Here is a 20,890-nt window from a genome sequence, read left to right on the forward strand (position 1 = left end):
AAATCAATTTCTGGCACCTACTCGTCAAGACCATTCTGAAAATATCCATATTGTTGAGGTGCTGGCCATAAGGATTCCAGACCCGTCTCTTCCATCTTTCCAAAAATCTTCTAAGTCTTTTGCGTTCAAAAGGACTTAGAATATTTTTTGCACAAACCGTGTTAATTGCGAAATCCGCGAAAAATAAGACTGCCAAAATTCTTCTATATTCTTTGCAATTAAAAGGACTTAGAATTTTGTTTTCAGGATAAAGTCTAAGTCGTTTGCATTCAAAAGGACTTAGAACATTTTCGCAAAAACCGCTTTAATTGCGAAATCCATGCAAAAAAAAAGTTTCAAAAATATTAATATTAAATATTAAAAATATTAAATCTTCTGAGAGTTTTTTTACGCGGATTTTCAAATGAACGCGGTTTTTTACGCGGATTTTCGAATTAACGCGGTTTTTTACGCAAATTTTCCAATGAACGCGGTTTTTTACGCGGTACGTATCCCCCGCGTAAAAAACCTGGGTGTATTTTGACAGCTTTGGTTTTGATGTAGACAATTTTAGATTACTTCTATCTTTTCAGAGAAGCATCGCTGAGTAAAACTTTCCTTAGCAAAGTTGATTGATTCGATATTTACAAATGTTTCAAAGACATAAAGGGCGAACACGAAATTATTGCGACACCGAAAATGTCATGCCAATTTTCTTATAATGCTCAAAATCAAACCAAAATTTTAGGGTAGTTTTATACATATATTTACTTCAAAAATCAAAAGAAAAGTTAATCGATGGAGCCTTGAGTGTAAAATTGAACGCATTTTCGCTCGATGCCCTCCATCAAAGTCTTTACAGTGTCATCCGGTACCAGTTTCTCAGTTTTTTTCCATTTTCTTAACATGTCGTTCTCGTCTTTGACTGTCTTCTTGCTGTTCCGAAGTTCCCGCTTCATCATTGCCCGTTACTGCTCCACCGGGCGCAACTCCGGACAGTTTGGCGGATTCATGTCCTTTGGAACAAAATGGACAGAATTGGCCTCATACCACTCCAGGACACTTTTAGAATAGTGGCATGATGCCAAATCTGGCCAAAATAGCGGAGCTTCGTCGTGCTGCTGCAAGAACGGCAAAAGGCGCTTCTCGAGGCACTCAGATTTGTAGATCCCGCCATTTACTGTGCCCTTTGTCACGAAAGGCTCACTCCTCAGTCCGCAAGAGCAGATGGCCTGCCAAATGAGATATTTGGACGCAAATTTCGACATTTTCTTCTTCTAAAATTTGTCGTCCACATAGAACTTGCTCTTGCCGGTGAAAAACTCCAACCCCGGAATTTGCTTAAAATCGGTGTTTATATACGTTTCGTCGTCCATCACACAGCAGCCATATTTTGTCAGCATCTTCTCGTAGAGCTTCCGTGCCCGAGTTTTAGCCGTCGATTGTTGCCGCTCATCACGGTTTGGGAAGTTCTGTACCTTGTATGTATGTAGTCCAACTCTCTTCTTTGCATTCTGGACGTAGCTCTGCGACATGCCGATCTTTTTAGTCAAATCACGGCTTGAGACGTTGGGATTTGCTTTAATCATCCGCTTCACCTTTCCCTCCGTCTTTTTGCTCTCCGGTCCCGGTTTTCTTCCAGCTCCTTTGCCGTGGTCCAACGTCAACCGCTCCTGGAACCGCTTCAACACTCTGGAGACGGTTGAATGGTGAATGTTGAACATTTTTCCAACTGACGGTGCGACAGGTCAGGAAATTCCAGGTGTTTGGAAAGAATTTGTTCTCTCGACTCGCGTTGGTTCACCTCCATTTTCGATGAATCGAAAAACACGACTTCGAGTTTGACAGCATGTAAACAATACACATCAATGAGAAAGTGTGCAAAATTTGGTTGATTTTTACCCAATGGTAAAAAAGTTGTGCCCTGTTGAATGTGTCGCAATAATTTCGTGTTCGCCCTTTACTCCAAACGATGGCGCTATATAACATGACAAATAGTCCTATAATTAATTTTGACGATTTTTGCATTAATAGATCACTAAGAAATAATATTTTATTGCTTTCTTTAACTTTTCATTCCAAGGACATGAAACCTCCAGGTCACATACCCAGAGCGCTAGTGATTTTCTTTTGTCGAAGGTGGCACTTGCCCCGCTGTGCTGCTACCCGCAGCCTGGACATTTTTGAATTTTTTTGATTCAAAAACTCAACCATATTTAAACTTGGCGCTTTCTTTGCGATGTTAGTCCGAATACCAGAAATTGAGGTTCTAAAGCATATCATTAATATCAAATTTTATCACTTTCTCGTGCATATATGTCTAGTATCCTTTAATCAATTTTTATTAAATGTTCCTAGCATTTAGTGTTTTGCCTTTCTTCTAACGAAAGGCTATAAAATCAAAAGGCAAAAAGGTACAAAATCCTAAAAAGTCGATTTTTGTACATTTTTTTTTTCGAGATGACATCAAATCTTGACGTTTCATGCATTTCAAAGACATTTGGCATCAAAAATACGAATTCGATTTTTAATTTCATGTGGTCCCCCCTTTGAAACCAAACTTTTTGTTGCGGCTTATATGGGAATTTCATATGTGACCAGACGATTCAGTCTATATTTCGGGAATCATATAACCGATCCATACGAATTTGTATGGCTATCTATGGGGATGATATCCCTTTCATTTGAGACCTATTTTGTGAAAATCGAACCATCTCCGAGAAACTGATGTGAATTTGGTAATTTTAAAAGACGTTTCAAAGGTTTTCTTCCATTTAATTCCACTATGTTTTGAAACATAGTGGAATTAAATGGAAGAAAACCTTTGAAACATTACGTACATTCCACTAAAACCTCCGTTCGCGTATATATTGTTTAAAAGACGGTTATTTTTCCCGGGACTGCCGGAACCTTTGATTGTGGTCAATATGGCCAACGAGGCTTCGAATGGGGGGGGGTGTCAGATGAGGGTTGATCGGAGGTGCAACCAACCGCATTTTATACCTTCTATTCGATACTTGGTTTGTGAAAATGGTTCAGCGATATGATTTTGATTCTGGAATATACCCGAGACGCGGGACTTCCGAAATTGTCGATGGTGTACAATAACTTCAAAGAATCTTTAATTGGCCATCAGTGATCTAGATATGCAAATCGAAGTTGTTTTATGTCCATTTCAGTAGATTTTGAACCTCTGAGGTAATGGTTTATATGGAAAATTGCTTTGTGACCGTGTAATCAAGCTATAACTCCAGAACCAATAGTCAGATTTGAATCAAATTAATAGCAGATAATGGCAGTGTCATTTCTTTCATTTGAAATCAAGTTTGTTCAAATCGATCAAGAATTCTCTGAGAAAGAGACGGGACATTAACTTAGAAATTTGGAAAGTTCCCAGAGAGCATCAAGAACCGTCATAGGTGGCCAATGTGGTCAAAGCTACTTCAATTGGCCATTAGTGATCTAGACCAGCAAATCCAAGTATTGTTGCATACATTTTAATATTTATTGCATCATTTGGATATCATGGTGGTACCAGTTTATATGGGAATTTGCTGTGTGACCGCACTCTTCAACCCGTAACTCCGGAACCGGAATCCCGATCAACAAAAAATTAATTATCAGTCGATGGGAAGGTTGTACCTTTCATTTAAGACTAAGCTTGTGAAAATCGGTCCAGCTATCTCTGAGAAACAGAGGTGACATTTTTTTCCACATATACACATACATACATACACACAGACATTTTCCGATCGCGACAAACTGAGTCGAATGGTATATGTGAATAAAAAAATCGATGTTTGGAGCGATTCCATAACCATTCTATATGAGAAAGGCAAAACACGAAGTGAGAATTTAGTCACTTTAAAAGCAGTTTCTATTATATGCACTACGCAAGCTAAGATGGACAGCATTCCCTCTTCCATCTTATGAAGCACGTTGTATGTTGATAGATATTCAAACATCGAAAGAACGTCGGAACTATGCTATGATTTCGTTCCTAAACGATATCGTCATGGCTGACTCATTTTACATATTGTCAAAATTAAATTTATATGCTCCTACTCGTCAATTACCCAATAGAAATTTGTTCGCGATAGGTCATCACCGTACAGATTACGCTAAATTCGGACCACTTAACCAGATGATGGCTGTGTATAACGAGCATTGTGAAACAATTCACTTTACCATGCCCCCAGCAAGTTTGAAATAGTTTTTTAACTCTTTGCGAAATCATGCTTAGCTGAAAACAAAGTTCGATTTCAGTATGTCTCATCAGCAAACAGAACCTCTTCGCTTACGGGGCATCGTAAGTTAGATGTCGTTTAGTGTGTTCACAAATAGTATTTCCAGACGAAGTCGAAACGTAAACACCTGGGCTAATTATAGTTGGGTTTTGTGCCCTTCATACATAAAGACGGGTTTAAACCAATTTTTTTCTCCTTAGTAATAGAGCACGTTTTTTGAGCTGACCGGAAATGTAACTCAAACAAATGATTTTTGATTGCATTGAAATTTTCACAGTATGCATATTCAAAATTGATTTCTCCAGTGACGTACGCAGGATTTAATTTTTTACTGCTTAATTTTTGCGTTTCTCCTATAAAAAGTCTATTCGACTCAGTTCGTTGACTTCGGCAAATGTCTGTGTGTGTGCGTATGTGTGTATGTGACCAACACATGTACATCGGTTACTCTGAGATAGCCGAACCGATTTTACCAAACTTAGTCTCAAATGACCGGTACAACGCTCCCATGCTATTGAATTTCATTTAATTCCGACTTCCGGTTCCGGAGTTACGGGTTGAAGCGTGTGGTCACGCATTAAATTCCTATATAAATCGGCATCAGCATGTTATCTAAAAGATACAAAATTAAATGTGCTCAAAATTCGTTGGATTTATTGTTTCAGCTCAATGATGTCCAATCAAACCCACATTGACAACTTTGGGAACCATCGGCGGAACCGGAAGCCTCGAGAATATGGCTAAGTTCCTGAAATGGATTCATATCTGCTTCTTGGAAATATAGGACTCGATTTTCTCAAATTTAGTCTCAAATGAAAGTAACAGCGTTCCTATTGCCTGCTATTACAGTCCATTAGAATCGTAGTTCCGGTTTCTGTGCTATGGGTTGCATGCGAAATTTCCATACAAACCGGTATAATCTATACGATGCAAAACTAATTGAAATGAGTTGTAAATTGCTTGCATTTGTTGGTCCAGATCACTAATTGGAAATCAAAGTCTCTTTGACCACATTGAGAACCGTTGAGGATTCCGCAAGATCCGAAGAAATGGCCAAGTTCCGAAATTAGATTCACACCTGTTTCTTAATCTTAGTCTTAAATGAAGGGTATAGTATTCACAATGATTGCTACCGAATTTCAATTGAACGATGTATTGGTTTCGCAGTGGGGATGATTCGGACCCCCTCTATTTCTCAGAAAATCGTAAGACTTTCTAACTGTCGTATATATTCTTGGAACCACTATTCTAAAACGTTAATTTGGAAAGCTGAATCTAATTCTTTGTTTCTTTTCCTTTTTTATTACGACTATATGTAGTCACATTTTCATTTTTACATTTTAACGACATTCAATTAGCTAGAGGATACTGGCTAGGGAAAATTATGAAAATTTAGAACCATAGTACACTCAGGTTTTTTACGCGGTTTTTTTTACGCGGCATTTTGTACGCGGTTTTTTTACGCGGATTTTAAAATTCACGCGGTTTTCATTTAGGCGAATTTTGAAATTTACGCGGTTGTCATTTACGCGGATTTTGAAATGCGCGCATTTTGAAATTTACGCGGTTTTCATTTAGGCGGCCTGTATCCCCCGCGTAAAAAAACCTGAGTGTACTCAAGTGGATTTACACGACAATTGTACGTCCAATACTGTCATACGGATGCCTTGTGTGGTGGCAGAGGGGAGAGGTGGTAACAGTCCAGTCAAAGCTAAACCATCTGCAAAGAATGGCGCTCATGGCGTTGACTGGTGCTTTCACCACGACTCCGACTGCTGCTCTTGAGGCACTTTTAAATATTAAACCATTACACATACACTTAAAACAAGAAGCACTATCATGTGCATACAGACTGCTGGTTACTGGGCTTTGGAACATGATTAGATCTTGCTATCAGTCATACACGATTGTGGTCACAAATGGTTACATGGGGTGAAGATATTCTTGCTCCCAGCGACATTACACTCACTTGTAGTTTTCCTTACAGGACATTCCATGTGAAGATTCCCTCTCGAGAGGAGTGGTTGTCTGGCTTTATGGAAAGACAACAACAAACGCAAGTAGTCTGTTACACTGACGGTTCTCTGATGGAGGGACGTGCCGGTGCTGGTGTCTACTGTCGTGAAATGAGATTGGAACAATCTCACTCACTAGGTAGATACTGTACTGTATTCCAAGCAGAAATCTTTGCGATTATGTGCGGGGTGCAATCGGCCCTTCATCTGAGTTTGTCCGGCAGAGTTATAAACTTCTGCTCCGATAGTCAGGCTGCAATCAAGGCCCTTAGCTCAGACAAATCCCGGTCCAAGCTAGTGATCGCGTGCCGAACCCAAATCGAAGAACTAAGCATTGTCAACACTATCTACCTTGTCTGGGTGCCCGGACATTGCGGTATTACTGGAACTGAATGGGCTGACGAATTGGCCAGGGCAGGTTTAGCGATTGACTTCGTTGGTCCTGAGCTCACGCTGCCAATTTCGACAAGTTGGATAAGGGAAAAAATATGGTCCTGGGCTTCGTCCGAGCACCGCAATTATTGGAGGAATCTACTAACGTGTCGCCAAACAAAAGCGTTTCTAGAACAACCATGCCCAGTGGTTTCGAAAAATCTCTTACATTTTTAGAAGCTCCACTGCGGCGTGCTGACCAGGGCTTTAACCGGCCACTGCAAACTCAATTATCACATGGTAACTATTCAGCGCGCTGAGTCTTTTTCATGTGATCTTTGTGAATCCGACTACGGAACCTTATATGCAACTGTCCAGCGGAAGCACAATTGCGATTTCGAGTCTTCAGCCGTCCTTATATAGACGAAACTGTGTTTGGACGACTGAAACTCAGAGACATACTAAAGTTTCTTATCCAATGTGGTAAAGAGCTTTAGGTTCATTCACAGGCAAGTTGAACTACTTGTGAGTTTAACTTACCTGTTGTTTATTTTTGTTTTGTGCTGTTATTTTTCCCACCCTTCTAATTCTACTTCCCCACACTTCCTTGTCCTTTCCTTCCGCTCAGGAAATGATGAAAACACACGGCAATGCACAAATCCCCGACTACATACAGGGAACGTGCCATTTGAGCCAATATATTCTGATTCCTGATCCCCCGCGTAAACAAATCTGAGTGTACTCAAGTGAGAGCAAGGAGGTGAAGTATACTGCCCATAAAAGCATGAGAGTCCCATATTGAAAAACAGCAAGCCGATAAAAACGCTGTTGAAGATTTATATTTTCATTTAGCCTTATGGATGGGACAATCATGTTTTGATATTTTTTCGATATTTTCTAAACAAACCTGGTAATCTTTATTGTGCATCGTGATTCAGTGGTGATACAGAATACAAACCAACAGATAAGTCATTTTAGACAAACATCCATATGGGACTCTTATGCTTTTATGGGCAGTATACAAATCGGAAAAATAGAAGTGGCAGGGTCGTTAGAATAGGCTTAATATCTTACGGACTTGTCCCTCTTTACAGTGAGAACCGACAAGTCTGTCATTACCAGGAGGCATGTTGGTGGACTTGAGTGATTCGTATTTATGCTGCCTAAACTCGACCCCCATCAACAGAAGACAAAAGTTAAGCCCGTAAGATATTAAGTTTGTTCTAATGACCCTGCTACTTCTAGATTTCCGATCTGTATACTTCACATCCTTGCTCTCACTTGAGTAACATAGCTCTAAATTTTCATAACTTTCCCTACCCAGTAATCTCTAGCTAATTAAATACCGTTAAAATTTAATTATGTGGTTTTATTTTTAGAAATGAGATTCAACGTGTTTTATTTTGGCATTATTATAATGGTATAATTATTATGGTAAAACCGTGATTAAAGCAACAAAAAAAAAATTAAAAAAATAAATAATTTATTGATTTTCTTAATTAGATCCTAATAGCCTCGGGATCCCATATATCGTCAATAAATGAGATCTATGATATCGGATCTGCACACATTTATATAGCCCTAACATGACCCCATTCGGCACCGATTCCAACCTGAAAAAATCGTTCATATTTATTAGAAATTGAAAATTAAAACTCCAACAAAAAATTGGGGTACAAGTACATATAGATTGAAAATCTGCCTTAAATCTGAGTTCGAAAATCTGGTCGATTTAACCCGTTGAAACAAAATTCGTTACAAAAAGGTAACACCTAAAAAGGTTAACTAAGACCAACTTCTTTGTGATGACATTTTGTTTGCTTGCTCATCTCCGATGTTGTTGGCTTTTTCCTCGGCGTTTTTCTTCCCTTACTGCCCTTCTTGCTCTCTTATCGTCAATGTTCTTGGGAGAAGTCAAATTATTGCGTTTTGCTGCTTGACATGGTAAAAATTTTAAATTTTGAAACAAGCGATAAAAAAAACAAAATTGTTAAAATGCGATGAACTACACTTGAATGCATTGCATATTATCATATCCAGTGATACAAATATCATATGATTCTTCAGGGTGGCCCACGACTTCTCTGTGTGCCTGCTCAAAGTTATTCGAAATAATCGTTTACTGTTTACGGAACATGGATGCTGGGTGGCAAATAGATACGACGTATATGGATCTCAAAGCAGCATTCGATTGAGTGGATCATGGAATACTCCTGGAACAACTTCGGAATTCGGTCCGAAGTTCCACAAGGCAGCAACCTTGGTCCGCTACTATTCTCAATTTTTATAAACGATGTCGCATCGCTACTACCATCGGACAGTCGTCTGTTCTATGCAGACGATACAAAAATTTTCAAAATATTTAAATGCTTTCTCGACTGCCTGGAGCTACAAAGAATGTTGTATCTGTTTGAGGAATGGTGCACAAAGAACTTTATGGACTTATGTATTGCAAAACGTAACATAATTTCCTTCCATCGGAAAACTCTGCCCATTATTTATCATTACCAAATCTGTGGCTGCTCTCTTACAAGGACAGAATGCGTTAAGGATCTTGGCGTTTCTTTAGATCGTGAAATGACCTTCAGACTCCACTATGACGATCTCCTGTCAAAAGCCAACCGACAATTGGGTTTCATCTTAGAAAATTGCTAGGAAGTTTCGTGATCCGTTTTGTTTAAAATTATTGTCCTGCTCGCTTGTACGCTCATTGCTGGAATTCAATGCCGTAATATGGAGCCCTTACCATGCAAACTGGATCGCCAGGATTGAAGGCGTTCAACGAAAATTCGTAAAGTACGCTTTGCGGTTTCTGCCGTGGCGAGACCCAATTAACTTGCAGCCATACGAGGAACGCTGTCGTCTGTTAAACATCGAGCCGCTGGAGGTAAGACGGATCACCCCACAGGGATTATTCACTGCAAAGCTACTCACAGGCGATATTGACAGCTCTGCTCTGCTTACTCAGCTGAATTTGTACGCTCCTGAGAGATAACTTCGTCGTCGTAACTTCCTGTTCCTGGAGTCATGAAATACACAGTATGGACAGCACGACCCGCTTCGATTCGTTTGCTCGCGATTCAACGAACTTGCTGATTCTTCGATTTTAATGTGACGACTAATGTGTTTTGTCTACGAGTACTTGAACATGGTTATGTTGTTCGTAATGTTTAAATTTTTAAATAGTTTTAATTTTTAGTTTTAAGTTTTCATTAAGACAATCTATGTCAGATGAAATTATACCAAAGCAAATAAAAAGTGCCCAAGTCCCAAACAGATGGCTCTATGGCAATGCTTTATTAGTCCCGTGCAGCGCATTCATTCAGTTATTTTCAAATTCAATTTCAGTTTCAAACTGAATTTTGTATCTGTGCTGGCTGAGTGGGATTAAAAGAAGAAGTATCAGACAAGGATTACGCAGTTTACTTATGCTCTAAAATTTCAAAGATGCCAAATTCTGCCTTCACATATAACAAATAAATGCTTTTGTTTGCGAATTAATTTATCTTTCCTCTAAACCGAAGGCATTCGATTCTGTGTGAAACTTCACTATGCTTGGAAGTCAATGAATGAAGGTGGCGTCGAAAATGAATGTGGGCTTTGGTAAATACACGCAGAAATAGGCAACTTTTACAAAAAAATATTTCGTTCTAAATGTTGTAATTATACATTCCCCTAAGTCGCTCAACAGCAGATTGTTTTTTAAAAGAATCGCAACTTTTGACGTAGGACTACGTCTTTGTTTTCGATATGGGGGTGTACTCTGCAAATTCTACAAAAATGGTATGTAACGAAAAGTGGTCCAATTTTAAACGCATATAATTCAGCCATATCACGATAAATTTTCAATTTTTTTGCACAAATCGCTTCGAAATACTTCTAAGAATAGATTCCAATAGATAAACCCAAAGATTTTTGATATCATAGCATTAAAAAATTAAATAATATACAACCTTGTCAAAATATCACGCAATAACACACAGAAAATAGCGGTTCCCAAGCCCTGTACGACAGATTGGTGTACCTAGCGCGCTACGCTTCTATGAATGACGTCAAACTAGCACATGTATTTGCTATTTGCGCTTGAAATTAAGTAATGTAGTGGTAGTAATAAGCTTCCCATTTTAATTTTAAACGCAAGGACAGTTTTTATAACAGGATTTGATTAATTAGTTTAGCTCATCTAAGCAATTTTATCAATTCTGTAATTTAAGAGGAATTTTACGGAACTTTGTGAATTTGGCCCCACTTGCAACTGGTATAATCAACCTGCACAAAGTGTTGCATAACGCAGGGCTGTTTTTTGGAACAAAATGTGTTATCATTCAGCCCTTCGCTATGCAAAATCACGATATTATGACAGATGGGCTAAGCGCGGCCATTCCTTTCAATCGGGAAAGGCCGCGTGGAATTTGGGTGAAATGCGCTAATAGTGTTGTGGTGGTACTAGTTGTCTCTTTCGCTCTACCCATCATCATCATCAGCGTTGACTCATTTTGCATTGTGCGCTTGGGTTCAATGTTTGGGGCGAATGTGTTGGTAGGTAGGGGAACTGGCGGTAAAATGAACACGTTAAGCAAAGTCATTATTTTCTAACTAATAAGTGAATGAGATATTACAATCACCTTATATGTTTCTTGTTAGACATGTTTTGTACATATCTGGTAAAAATGATTCGTCATAAACACATTGTTTCAAACATGATTCTTGATTTCTAAACATGTCCAAAAATAAGACATGTTTATAGCGAGTGGGTAAAATGAACATGTGACGGTGGTAAAATGAACAGCTTCTGGTGACCTGCAAAATGTCCTGTATGTATGCAATGCGCAGCGTTGGAAAGCATTTTCCGATCAATGCAAATATCCCAACAAATCATGAGCTTTGCATACACACAGGGCATTTTGCAGGCAAAAAAAATTGTCACGGAAGAATTGAATTTTCATGACGTAATATTAACCATTTTATACAATCCTGTGGCATCGAAACACATGGGGTTATCCATGGGTGTTTGAACTTTTAGGTCTATACATGAGATGTGATTATATTGTCTAAAATTTGATTTTCTTCACCGGTCCGGGTGTTTTCTCCCACACACTAAGTACTAAGAAAATAAATATTTTACATTAAGTAGTATAGTACTACGTCTACAGTTCGTGCAACCCCATAGGGCTGCCCCTTCTAGTTTTTAAAAAAGAATCATGGCTCATTCACTCTTTTTCAAGAGTCGATTCCTTTGATAGATTCGCGAATCACTTGCCCATCTCTAGTTCAGACTGAACTCAAAAACTTGTTGATAAATGACCATGTTCAAAATTCGCTAGCGCTAGAAAAATGGACACGTCAAAAATAGGAACCCTTGATATCGAATCTAATACATTAATCGGAGGAAAACACAAATTTGTAGGGTAGGTTTCAACATTGGATCAAGTCAGTTGGATATTATAATTCTCGACACTTTCACTTCCATTCATCCATAAAAACTCGTGCAGTCATATCTGGACCTTTTTCTCATTTTTTATCCCCTTGGTGTAATTTGCATCCTTTATTTACTCTTTGTTCTTCCTGACTTTCCGCTTCATCATGACCGGATAGGCTTCGATGTACGAAGTTTAGGGCAGGTTAACCAATTCATGTTCGTAGGAAGAAAATGCATCGAATTAGTCTCACACCATTCCAGTGCTGAGCCCTCTTAAGACAGATGTCTTCCGGTTAATAGGGTTAACTAAGTCGCTCAAAAAGTTTGCATTTTATTAATTGTAGTTCTATCCAGACAAAGTAGTTTTTTTTGTAACGGTTTTAACCTTATTGTCATTCGCCTCTTTTTCGGGTTAAAAAATGTCTTTGGAAAAATTTCTAGTCCTATGTGCGGGGTTGGGAATCGAGCCCAGGTGAGCTGCGTACCAAGAAATCAATTTATCAACTATTTTTCATTGAGAAACTGCAAAATGGAAAAAAGCGATTTTGGAGGCATTAAGTTGTGTGAATTTCGGCATTGATGATGGGTGCCTGTTGTGACCAATATTACGCTTCACTTTTTGCAGGTACAGATTGCCTGCCAAATATGATAATTCGATGCGAATTTAAACATGGTGATTCATGGCGATCGCATTGAAATTTTTATTCCAGCCATAAGAATCCTTTAACCATCTGTGATACCTAGAACCGAAAAAATCTGTGAAATTTCCATAAAAATGTCAAAAATCTGTGAAAAAGTGTCAGTGACCGAAAGTTTTTAAAATAATATATGACATAACAGAAGAGTCTGTGAATGCAGTATGCGTTACGTCATATTAAAATCAAGATTTTTGGCATTTTTATGAGGATATTACAACTGAGTGTACAAATTTTTCAAGCAGCTTCAAGTAATTCACTTCTATCCTAGCTGCAACAAAACACACACACAATCCTCGTGATATGAACAATAGAGAGAATCGGTGTAAATTTTGGTTAGTTGCTGTTCAGTGTAACAATAATTTTGTATTCACCCTTTAGCATTTGCCTTATAGAAATTTTATTCCAAAAAGCTAAAAGTTGAACTTTAGAACATGAGGCGTTTTAAGGATTCCTACCCTACATAAAACTAAAGGCAATGCAAGTCAGTCCAGCATCCTTTCAACGTCCGTTAACATTTAGCCTCCCAGCCCATCGTTCACTCCAAGTGCAAAGCAACTGAAGTTAATCAAAATGAATGGCCCTATTTACCTCCAGGCGAGTCAGTCAGTCAACCCGGATGAGCTCGTCCTGCTTCCAAATTGATTTATAACTTTTCCCGGACTACAGCGGGAAGCTAGTGGCCAGCAAATCTGTTACTAATTTGCTGCCGCCTCATCTCAACTCAGCAACAATTACACTCACAAATCGTAACCGTTTTTTATCTCTCTCTTTCTCTTTACCTAACTTTCCTCCCGACAGTGTTACGACACCCCGGCGTCGAGCGCAGCGGGCAGCAGCAACTTATTTTTGGACAACACCACCGGCAACGAATACCAATCGCTTCCGGCAATGACCTACGGCCACCATCATCATCATCACTACCACCATCCCCATGGTCCCCCGCCAAGCTACGACACGGTGCTGGCCCAGGATGAAATGGTCGGCACGACACGACGGAAGAGTTTTGATTTGGGTGCACTGCCACCCGAAGGGGATGCAAACTCCCGCGGGCCGGCCGCTAAGTTCGACGCTCTGCTGTACGATTTAGTTGGCAATCAGCGACGCAAGCGGAATCGCCCAGTCGGCCCGGAGTTTTGTGACTTTAGTGGCATCCTCAGGTCACCGGGTTGCGGAGAAATTGCTACCACGACGACGACGACGACGGCGGCGACGGCGCACGGAAATTGCAACTGTCAACTGAGCGATAATCTGCAAGTGTACTGCCGGAACTGCGGCCAATTTGTGGATGGCGAGGTGATGCAAAATCATGGCATTAATAATAATAATAATCATTACTACGATAACATCAGCAACTGCAATACGGAGGGGGACGATGCGAATTGGCTTCGGGTAGTTACTATTGGAGCCGACAATCTGCTAGGTTGCAATGGCAGTAGTGATGACAACGGTAACAATCAGTCAGCTAACAATGAGGGCATCTGCCGGAGGGACAACTGTCAGATTCGCAGCTTGGGATTGAATGCACTATTGCAAGATTTTCAATTCCATTCAGTAGGTGCCACTAGTGCTACCGGTAGTAACAGTAACGAGCTCTATTCGTCGTCGGATTGCATCAACAATAATAACAACAACAACAATATCGATGAGTCAGATTGTACCGGTGCCAACCACAAATCCGGCGACGATGACACCGACGAGGTGAATAATAACAATAAAAGCCCTAGTGTTGCAACCGCGCCGGAACCCGTCAGATCTAGAACAATATTGAATAGTGGCACGACCGACATTACCGACAATGCCATCGGCGGTGGTGACAGTAATAACGCTAATAGCCCTACCGGTGGTAACGATTTGACTGTTGGGGTAGATTCATCTGTTAACGCTGCTAGTGCTGCTGGTGCCAATCATCGTGCCAGTGATAATGGGAACGGCGGTGCAGGGCGAGAGCATGACACTTTTCGTAACTTGGCCGAGAATGGTTTCGTCCGGTTGGACATGAGTCAAATCATCGACCGGACCGGTTTGCCAACGTACGAAGCTGCCCTGCGGTTAGAATCCAGTGGTTATGTTTAGGGAGCCCAGGATCGGACCGGAAGTATGGATTTATATTGCACCGAGCGTGATGCAACCGGAAGTACTTATTACAATGGCCTTTGAAGTAAAATATTATACGTATTATTATTATTCTTCTGACCATGAAGAAATAGGGTGTAGTTTGTTTTAGAAATCACGTTACTGCTTTGGAGTATAGTAGATGAGATGCAAGTCAATGCTTACTGTTATTAGACAATGATCAGGAATCTCAAATCTACTAAGACAGCACATCCTCATTAATTTGTAGTAGATATTCGTTGTACAAGTTTATGAAATTAGTACGTCATACATAGGTGCACAAATAATGTAAATTGCTTAAATTAGTGTACTTTTCCTTACTCGATATCAAAGGGACCATCGACTAAAGGAGTAAAATAATGAGACAGCCTACTAGAATAAAATCTAGAGCAAATTTGTTAACATGTATTATAGATAAAGCGAATACTATCAAGCCAGAACGATATTGCAATTGCAATGATTAATTCTTTACCATTCTGAAACTAGAAAATCAGAAATACAAACAAAAGCTTGTAGAAAAGAGGAGTAGAGCAAATCCATGCAAAACAACGCAAACATAGATCAATAGTCGACTGTTTTACTTTCGATTATAGAAACAAATATGTATAGTTATTCTTCTCCACAGTAATACATGGTAGAGTCCATGATTCTACTGGAAGTATACCTCGATTTGACGTACTCCCGATTTAGTTTACCATTGTGTCTACTCAATAGAAAAAATATTCTTGACTTGTCGAGGTTTTCTGTGAAAAATGTAAGAAGGCACGAACTTTTAGCAAAAAAATTAAGAAATAAATAAATATAGATTCTATTGTTGTTTGCGTTCTCACTTTATTGCGACGTGAATTATTGTTTTAATGTATTGTACAGATAAACGAAAATAAATAAAATATGCAAAATGAGGAAACCGGCCGACCGCAAAATATGACCATCGTCGATTCGAACGAAACTTTGCAGGAGTGTTCGCTGTATGAATCTACATGATATTCTCTGGCAATTGGAATGCAACGTTCTCTTTGACATCAAGGCGATATTGTAAACCATTTGAAAGTTACATGAAAGCCACCAAAATATATTTCAACCATAGGGTCTGTTGATTAAACTATATAGCTGAATCATATGTTGGTTGTTTTCATGTAACTTTAAAATGTTTCACAATATCGCCTTGATGTCAAAGAGAAAGTTGCAGGAAAGTTTACGGGCCTTTTGAAAAACCTATTATTGTTGATGGAGAAACGCGACTAACTTATGAAAAGGTCGTAATAAAACAAAATAATTGCGTTGTTAAAACAAAAGTTAAAATATCTCGAGAACTACTACATTTTAGAAAATTTTTGTTAAGAGCATTTCGATTTAAAATGGTGTTTAGAATCATATTCAAAAAGAAAATTGTATTTTTGACTGCAAATAGTAAGAATTATAAAAAAATGTCAAAAGTTGTTGTTAGGAAAACTTTTTTATTGAAAGCTTCTCTAGGATCCAAATACACTAAAAGTTGCTTTTACGTCTTTAAAACGATAAACATTAAATTTTTGACATTTTTTGATGGGGTAACGCGAATAACTTTTAAAAAGAGCATAATTACACGAATTAATTGTTTTTGAAGGAGCAAAATTTCAAATATCTCGAAAACTATCGCATTTTGGAATATTTTTGTTAAATGCATTTTGATTTTAAATGGTGCTTAGAATTATATTCTGTAATAGAATTACAATTTTGTATGTCTATTAGTATGAAATTTAAAAACATGTACGAAGTTATTGTTAGGAAAACTTTTTTACCGATTTTTTCTCCATCATGCAATCACATTCAAAATGTTTTTTTTCTCTTTAGGTTTTTGGTAACAAAATATAAAAAATTTAAAAAAATGGGTTTTTTCGCAATTTAAATTTTTATCATAAATTTTTGTTGTTTTGAAAAATGACACAACATTTTTTTAGGTGTATATTTTTTTCAGACAGAAGTATTCATTCCCTGTAACTCGTTCTCAGATAGTTTTGCTGTATAAAATACAGTAATCGAACAAAAAAATTGAAATTCATGCACGTAGAAACGTTTACGCCCTTTTGAAAAGTTGCTCTTGAGTCAAAATAATCTTATTACCTGTGGAAAATATTTAGTCTTGCATGACGGTGAAACGTGTAAAGTTTCATTGGAATCTAAGATGGTCGGTCACGATTTTAAAGATTTTCGGACGGATCTTCGTGGAATTCCTCAAATGTTAAAAACAAATCATAGATGTTAAGCACATCAATCGTAGCTCGAATCTATAACGGTGACAACCAAATGCCTATCAGATGATTTGAATGATGCAAAATGAATAAATACAATATTCACATTTTATTCCTTACATGTCAATTTCGCTTTTGTAATATTTTGTAAATTTTACGGTGTCAAATTTCGGCCTGCCATTGCCATTTACCCCATGACTTAATGTCCCTGATTCTATTCCTCAAGTACTTGTACCTTCGCAATTTTCAAAACTAAACGCAATTAACTAAAAAAAACATTATTTTCCTGAGGTTCGCGCCAAAAGCTTTGGGGAGAAAGTTTCTTATGCGAATACAGCTGGAAATGTACCCTCAATAGTTGGCAACAGAATAACTCAATTTGTTATCACTGAGTGTCGAAGGATATTCGAACGAAATTTACATTCATGCATTCAGTACTCAAAAACCTTCCCTCTACTTCCATCGTTAGTTCCATTGGAATCCATCAATGAATAGATGAAGAATCTATTATTCTCGATTTTGTACATGTATGGATTTTCTGAAATGATTTTTTCTATGAAAAATTTACTCTCCGTGTTCTAACTTCAATGATCCAATATCTAAGCACCGACATAACACGCAATTTACAAAAGTTGAATTTGGTGTTAAAATTCATTCGTCAGTAACTAGCACCAACTTGGGGTCACTTGCGTTGTGTTGCCAGATTGCACACTGACTTCATCATGTTTGACTGATGATTATCTAATAAAAGTAGCTTAGGAAATGGTAAGTAGGAATTAATACCATTCCGACCCATATTAAAACCGCAACAACATGACAGCCATCATTGCCGGCCACCGGCTTCTCCGTCGTTCCCGGGGAAGGATAGAGGATAATGCAGACGGAAAGTATTGATGCTTCACCTACTCTAAGGGAAGGACGGGGATTCCTCAGACTCTTTCTTAGGTGTTGTGGAGTTGGAGGTTTAGCTAGGATTCGCTCTAAGCAAGCAATGCGACCAGTAATGAGTGATGGCGTTTGGTCACGGGTTTCTTACAATTATATTTTATTACGTCTATCATCTACGTTTCGATGGTCTATGCCTTAATCTTCAGGGCAAAAAATTATTATCTTTGTCAAGTTGGATAATACTGTTAGCGTTTTTCGCCCTGAAGATGAAGGCATAGACCTTCGAAACGTAGGTGATAGACGTAATAAAATATTGCTGTAAGAAACCGGTGACCAAACGCCATCACTCATAACTGAAAACAAAGTAGTCGTTGATCTTTCTCACGAGCAATGCGACATGTTATCTAAACTCTACACAGCCGGCCGTGGAAGTATCGCCTTGACAAACTAATCTTATCCGCGTATTTGGCCGGATCACCGTATATTACAATAGTATTTAGACAAACTTCGTTTTTTCTTCTCTACGATATATTAACTGTATTGAAAACCACCGACTGATAACACGCAATATAAACAAATGCAAAGAACATAGAATTTTTTTGAAAAAGTGAAAAAGATGGAACTTTTGGTCCGCACTTCACCATTATGGGTGTTTTTGGAACAAGATTAACAAGTAGACGCCAAATATCGATGACTGACGTCATTTTGAAAACCAAGGTGGCGACATCCGGTTTTGTGGAATTCGTTTTAAACCCAATCATCGTGAGCATTTTTGAAATGGGCTTGACAAGTGGCGCCATCGATATCTGAGACCATTTGGAAAATCAAGATGTCGGCTTCTGGTTTAACGGAGCTCTCTATGGGTATTTTTAGAACGGCATTGATGAATAGACGCCAAATATCGATGCCTGAGGACATTTTAAAAGCCAAGATGGCGACTTCCGGCTCAGTGGATGTTTCCAAAGCCCAGTTAATACGTGTATTTTTGGAACAGACTTGACAAGTAGACGACAAATATCGATACATGAGACCATGTTAAAAAGCATCATCAGTCGCCATCTTGGATTTCTGGTTTATCGGAATTCTTCAAAACCCAATCAAAATCGGTATTTTTGGAACGAGCTTGACGAGCTGACGCCAAATACTGGCTGAAGCTATTTTCAAACAAAGATGGTAACTTTTCGTTTAGTGGAATTCTCTGACACCCGATTACTATGTAGATATTTTCAAACCAGGCTTCACGAGTAAACACTAATTATTGATGTCTGAGGCTATCTTGACAACCAAGAGTAAAATTCTCTAGTGGTGATGAATTGAAGCCAAAGATAAATCCCGATAGTCAGTTTATAATCCAGAATGGCGACATCTAATTTGACAAAAATCTTCGAATAATACAGTAAAGACCCTATTTTATCAATACCCAATTTTGTTGAATCCCGATTTTGTCAGATTTTTGATTCGATTGACCCCATTTTGTATAGAAAAATGGTCTCAGATATTGATCTCTATTACGCGCTCATCAAGCCCGCATTGAAGATATCTATATAAATTGAGTTTTAAAGAATTCCGCTTAACCGGAAGTCGTTATTTTGGATTCTAGAATGGCGTCAAACATCGATGTTTCGCGTTTGGTTACCGTTCCAAAAATACCCATACCTATTGATTGAGTTCTAGAGAATTCCACTAAATCTGCCATCTTAGTTTTCAGAATGACCTCAGACATTGACATTTGGCGTCTACTCGTTAAGCCTGTTTCAAAAAATACCGATACTGATTGAGTTTTCAAGAATTTCGCTAAATCAGATGTCGCCATCTTGGTTTTTAAATAGCCCTCGGGTATGAATATTTGGCGTCTACTTGTCAAGGCCATTCCAAAAATATCGAAATTGATTGGGTGTTTGAGAATTCCACAAAACCGTGATTTTCAAAATGGAGTCAGTCGTCGATATTTGGCGTCTACTCACCAATCCTTTTCTAAAAACAACCATATGGTTGAAATACGAGCCAAAACGCATCTTTAAGATCCGTTTTTCGACTGTTCCAAATATCTTCTAAGTTCTTTATATTCAATTGGCGAATAAAAGCGTGATTGACTCACAGATGGCACGTACGTGAAAATGATGATGGGTAATTTGACATCCGTCAAAATACGGTGAATTTTTTGGTGTTTAAGAAAACTTCTCTAATATCTTCAACACGGAATCCAAAATGGCAAGAAAAACGTTAGGTAAATTATAGAAATCTATCAAACATATAACTGCAAAAATCTGACGTTACTTAAATAGTTTTAATAACCACTGACATTGGTTATATTTCAGAAATGAAAAAATATGTTGTTCCCCTGTGCCTGAGCTATGTCGGTGCATCCGGAAGTTTTACCACATTTTTTCAAAGTTCCCTATCCAGTGTTTCATAAATGAAAGCAGCTCTTGCACTTATCCGGTAAGCGCTGAAATTATGTTTCTCATTTTACTTCGGCGAATATTATCGCAAGTAAGAAAAGCTGCGAAAACCGCATATCCTTCCTTTATTGGATGGACGAATTCTCCGACGTAATGTCGGACGTTCACAATGGAAATATACACATCATGGTCGCAATATGACATAAATAACATAACTTTTTATAATTGCAATTCTTCAAAACTTCATGAACTAACTTTAGCAAATTGCGCAATAAAGTAAAAGTAATTTCTTACAATCACTTTTATATTCCATATCAAAATAATTTGTATTTACCTGTAAGAATATCGTTTAGAAATTCACCTCCTCTGTAAAAATTAAACCATCATCCTTTTTGTAATTGCAGGCCTGACAGACAGATGTCTCACAACACGTTTTAGTTTGCTTTGATTCTTCAATAGGATTTAGAATAAATGCAACAACCATGTTAATTGGTTTTTTCACGGATTCCGGAATTAACGCAGTTTTT

General features: G+C 38.3%; 2 protein-coding genes across 4 annotated transcripts in view; one reads left to right on the forward strand and one right to left on the reverse strand.

Annotated features, from left to right (window-relative positions):
- LOC131693689 (uncharacterized) overlaps nt 1-16,145 on the forward strand; it is a 47,822-nt gene extending 31,677 nt beyond the window's left edge. The window contains exon 4 of the mRNA XM_058981733.1: nt 13,529-16,145. Coding sequence (XP_058837716.1) covers nt 13,529-14,803 — 1,275 coding nt within the window. The 3' untranslated portion in view covers nt 14,804-16,145. The remainder of the gene's footprint in view (nt 1-13,528) is intronic.
- Nucleotides 1-20,890, reverse strand: part of LOC131693686 (probable beta-hexosaminidase fdl) — a 151,341-nt gene that overhangs the window by 78,735 nt on the left and 51,716 nt on the right. The gene's annotated exons all lie outside the window — the stretch shown is intronic.

This window comes from Topomyia yanbarensis, chromosome 3 (genome assembly GCF_030247195.1).
Source record: "Topomyia yanbarensis strain Yona2022 chromosome 3, ASM3024719v1, whole genome shotgun sequence".
NCBI classification, from domain to species: domain Eukaryota; kingdom Metazoa; phylum Arthropoda; class Insecta; order Diptera; family Culicidae; genus Topomyia; species Topomyia yanbarensis.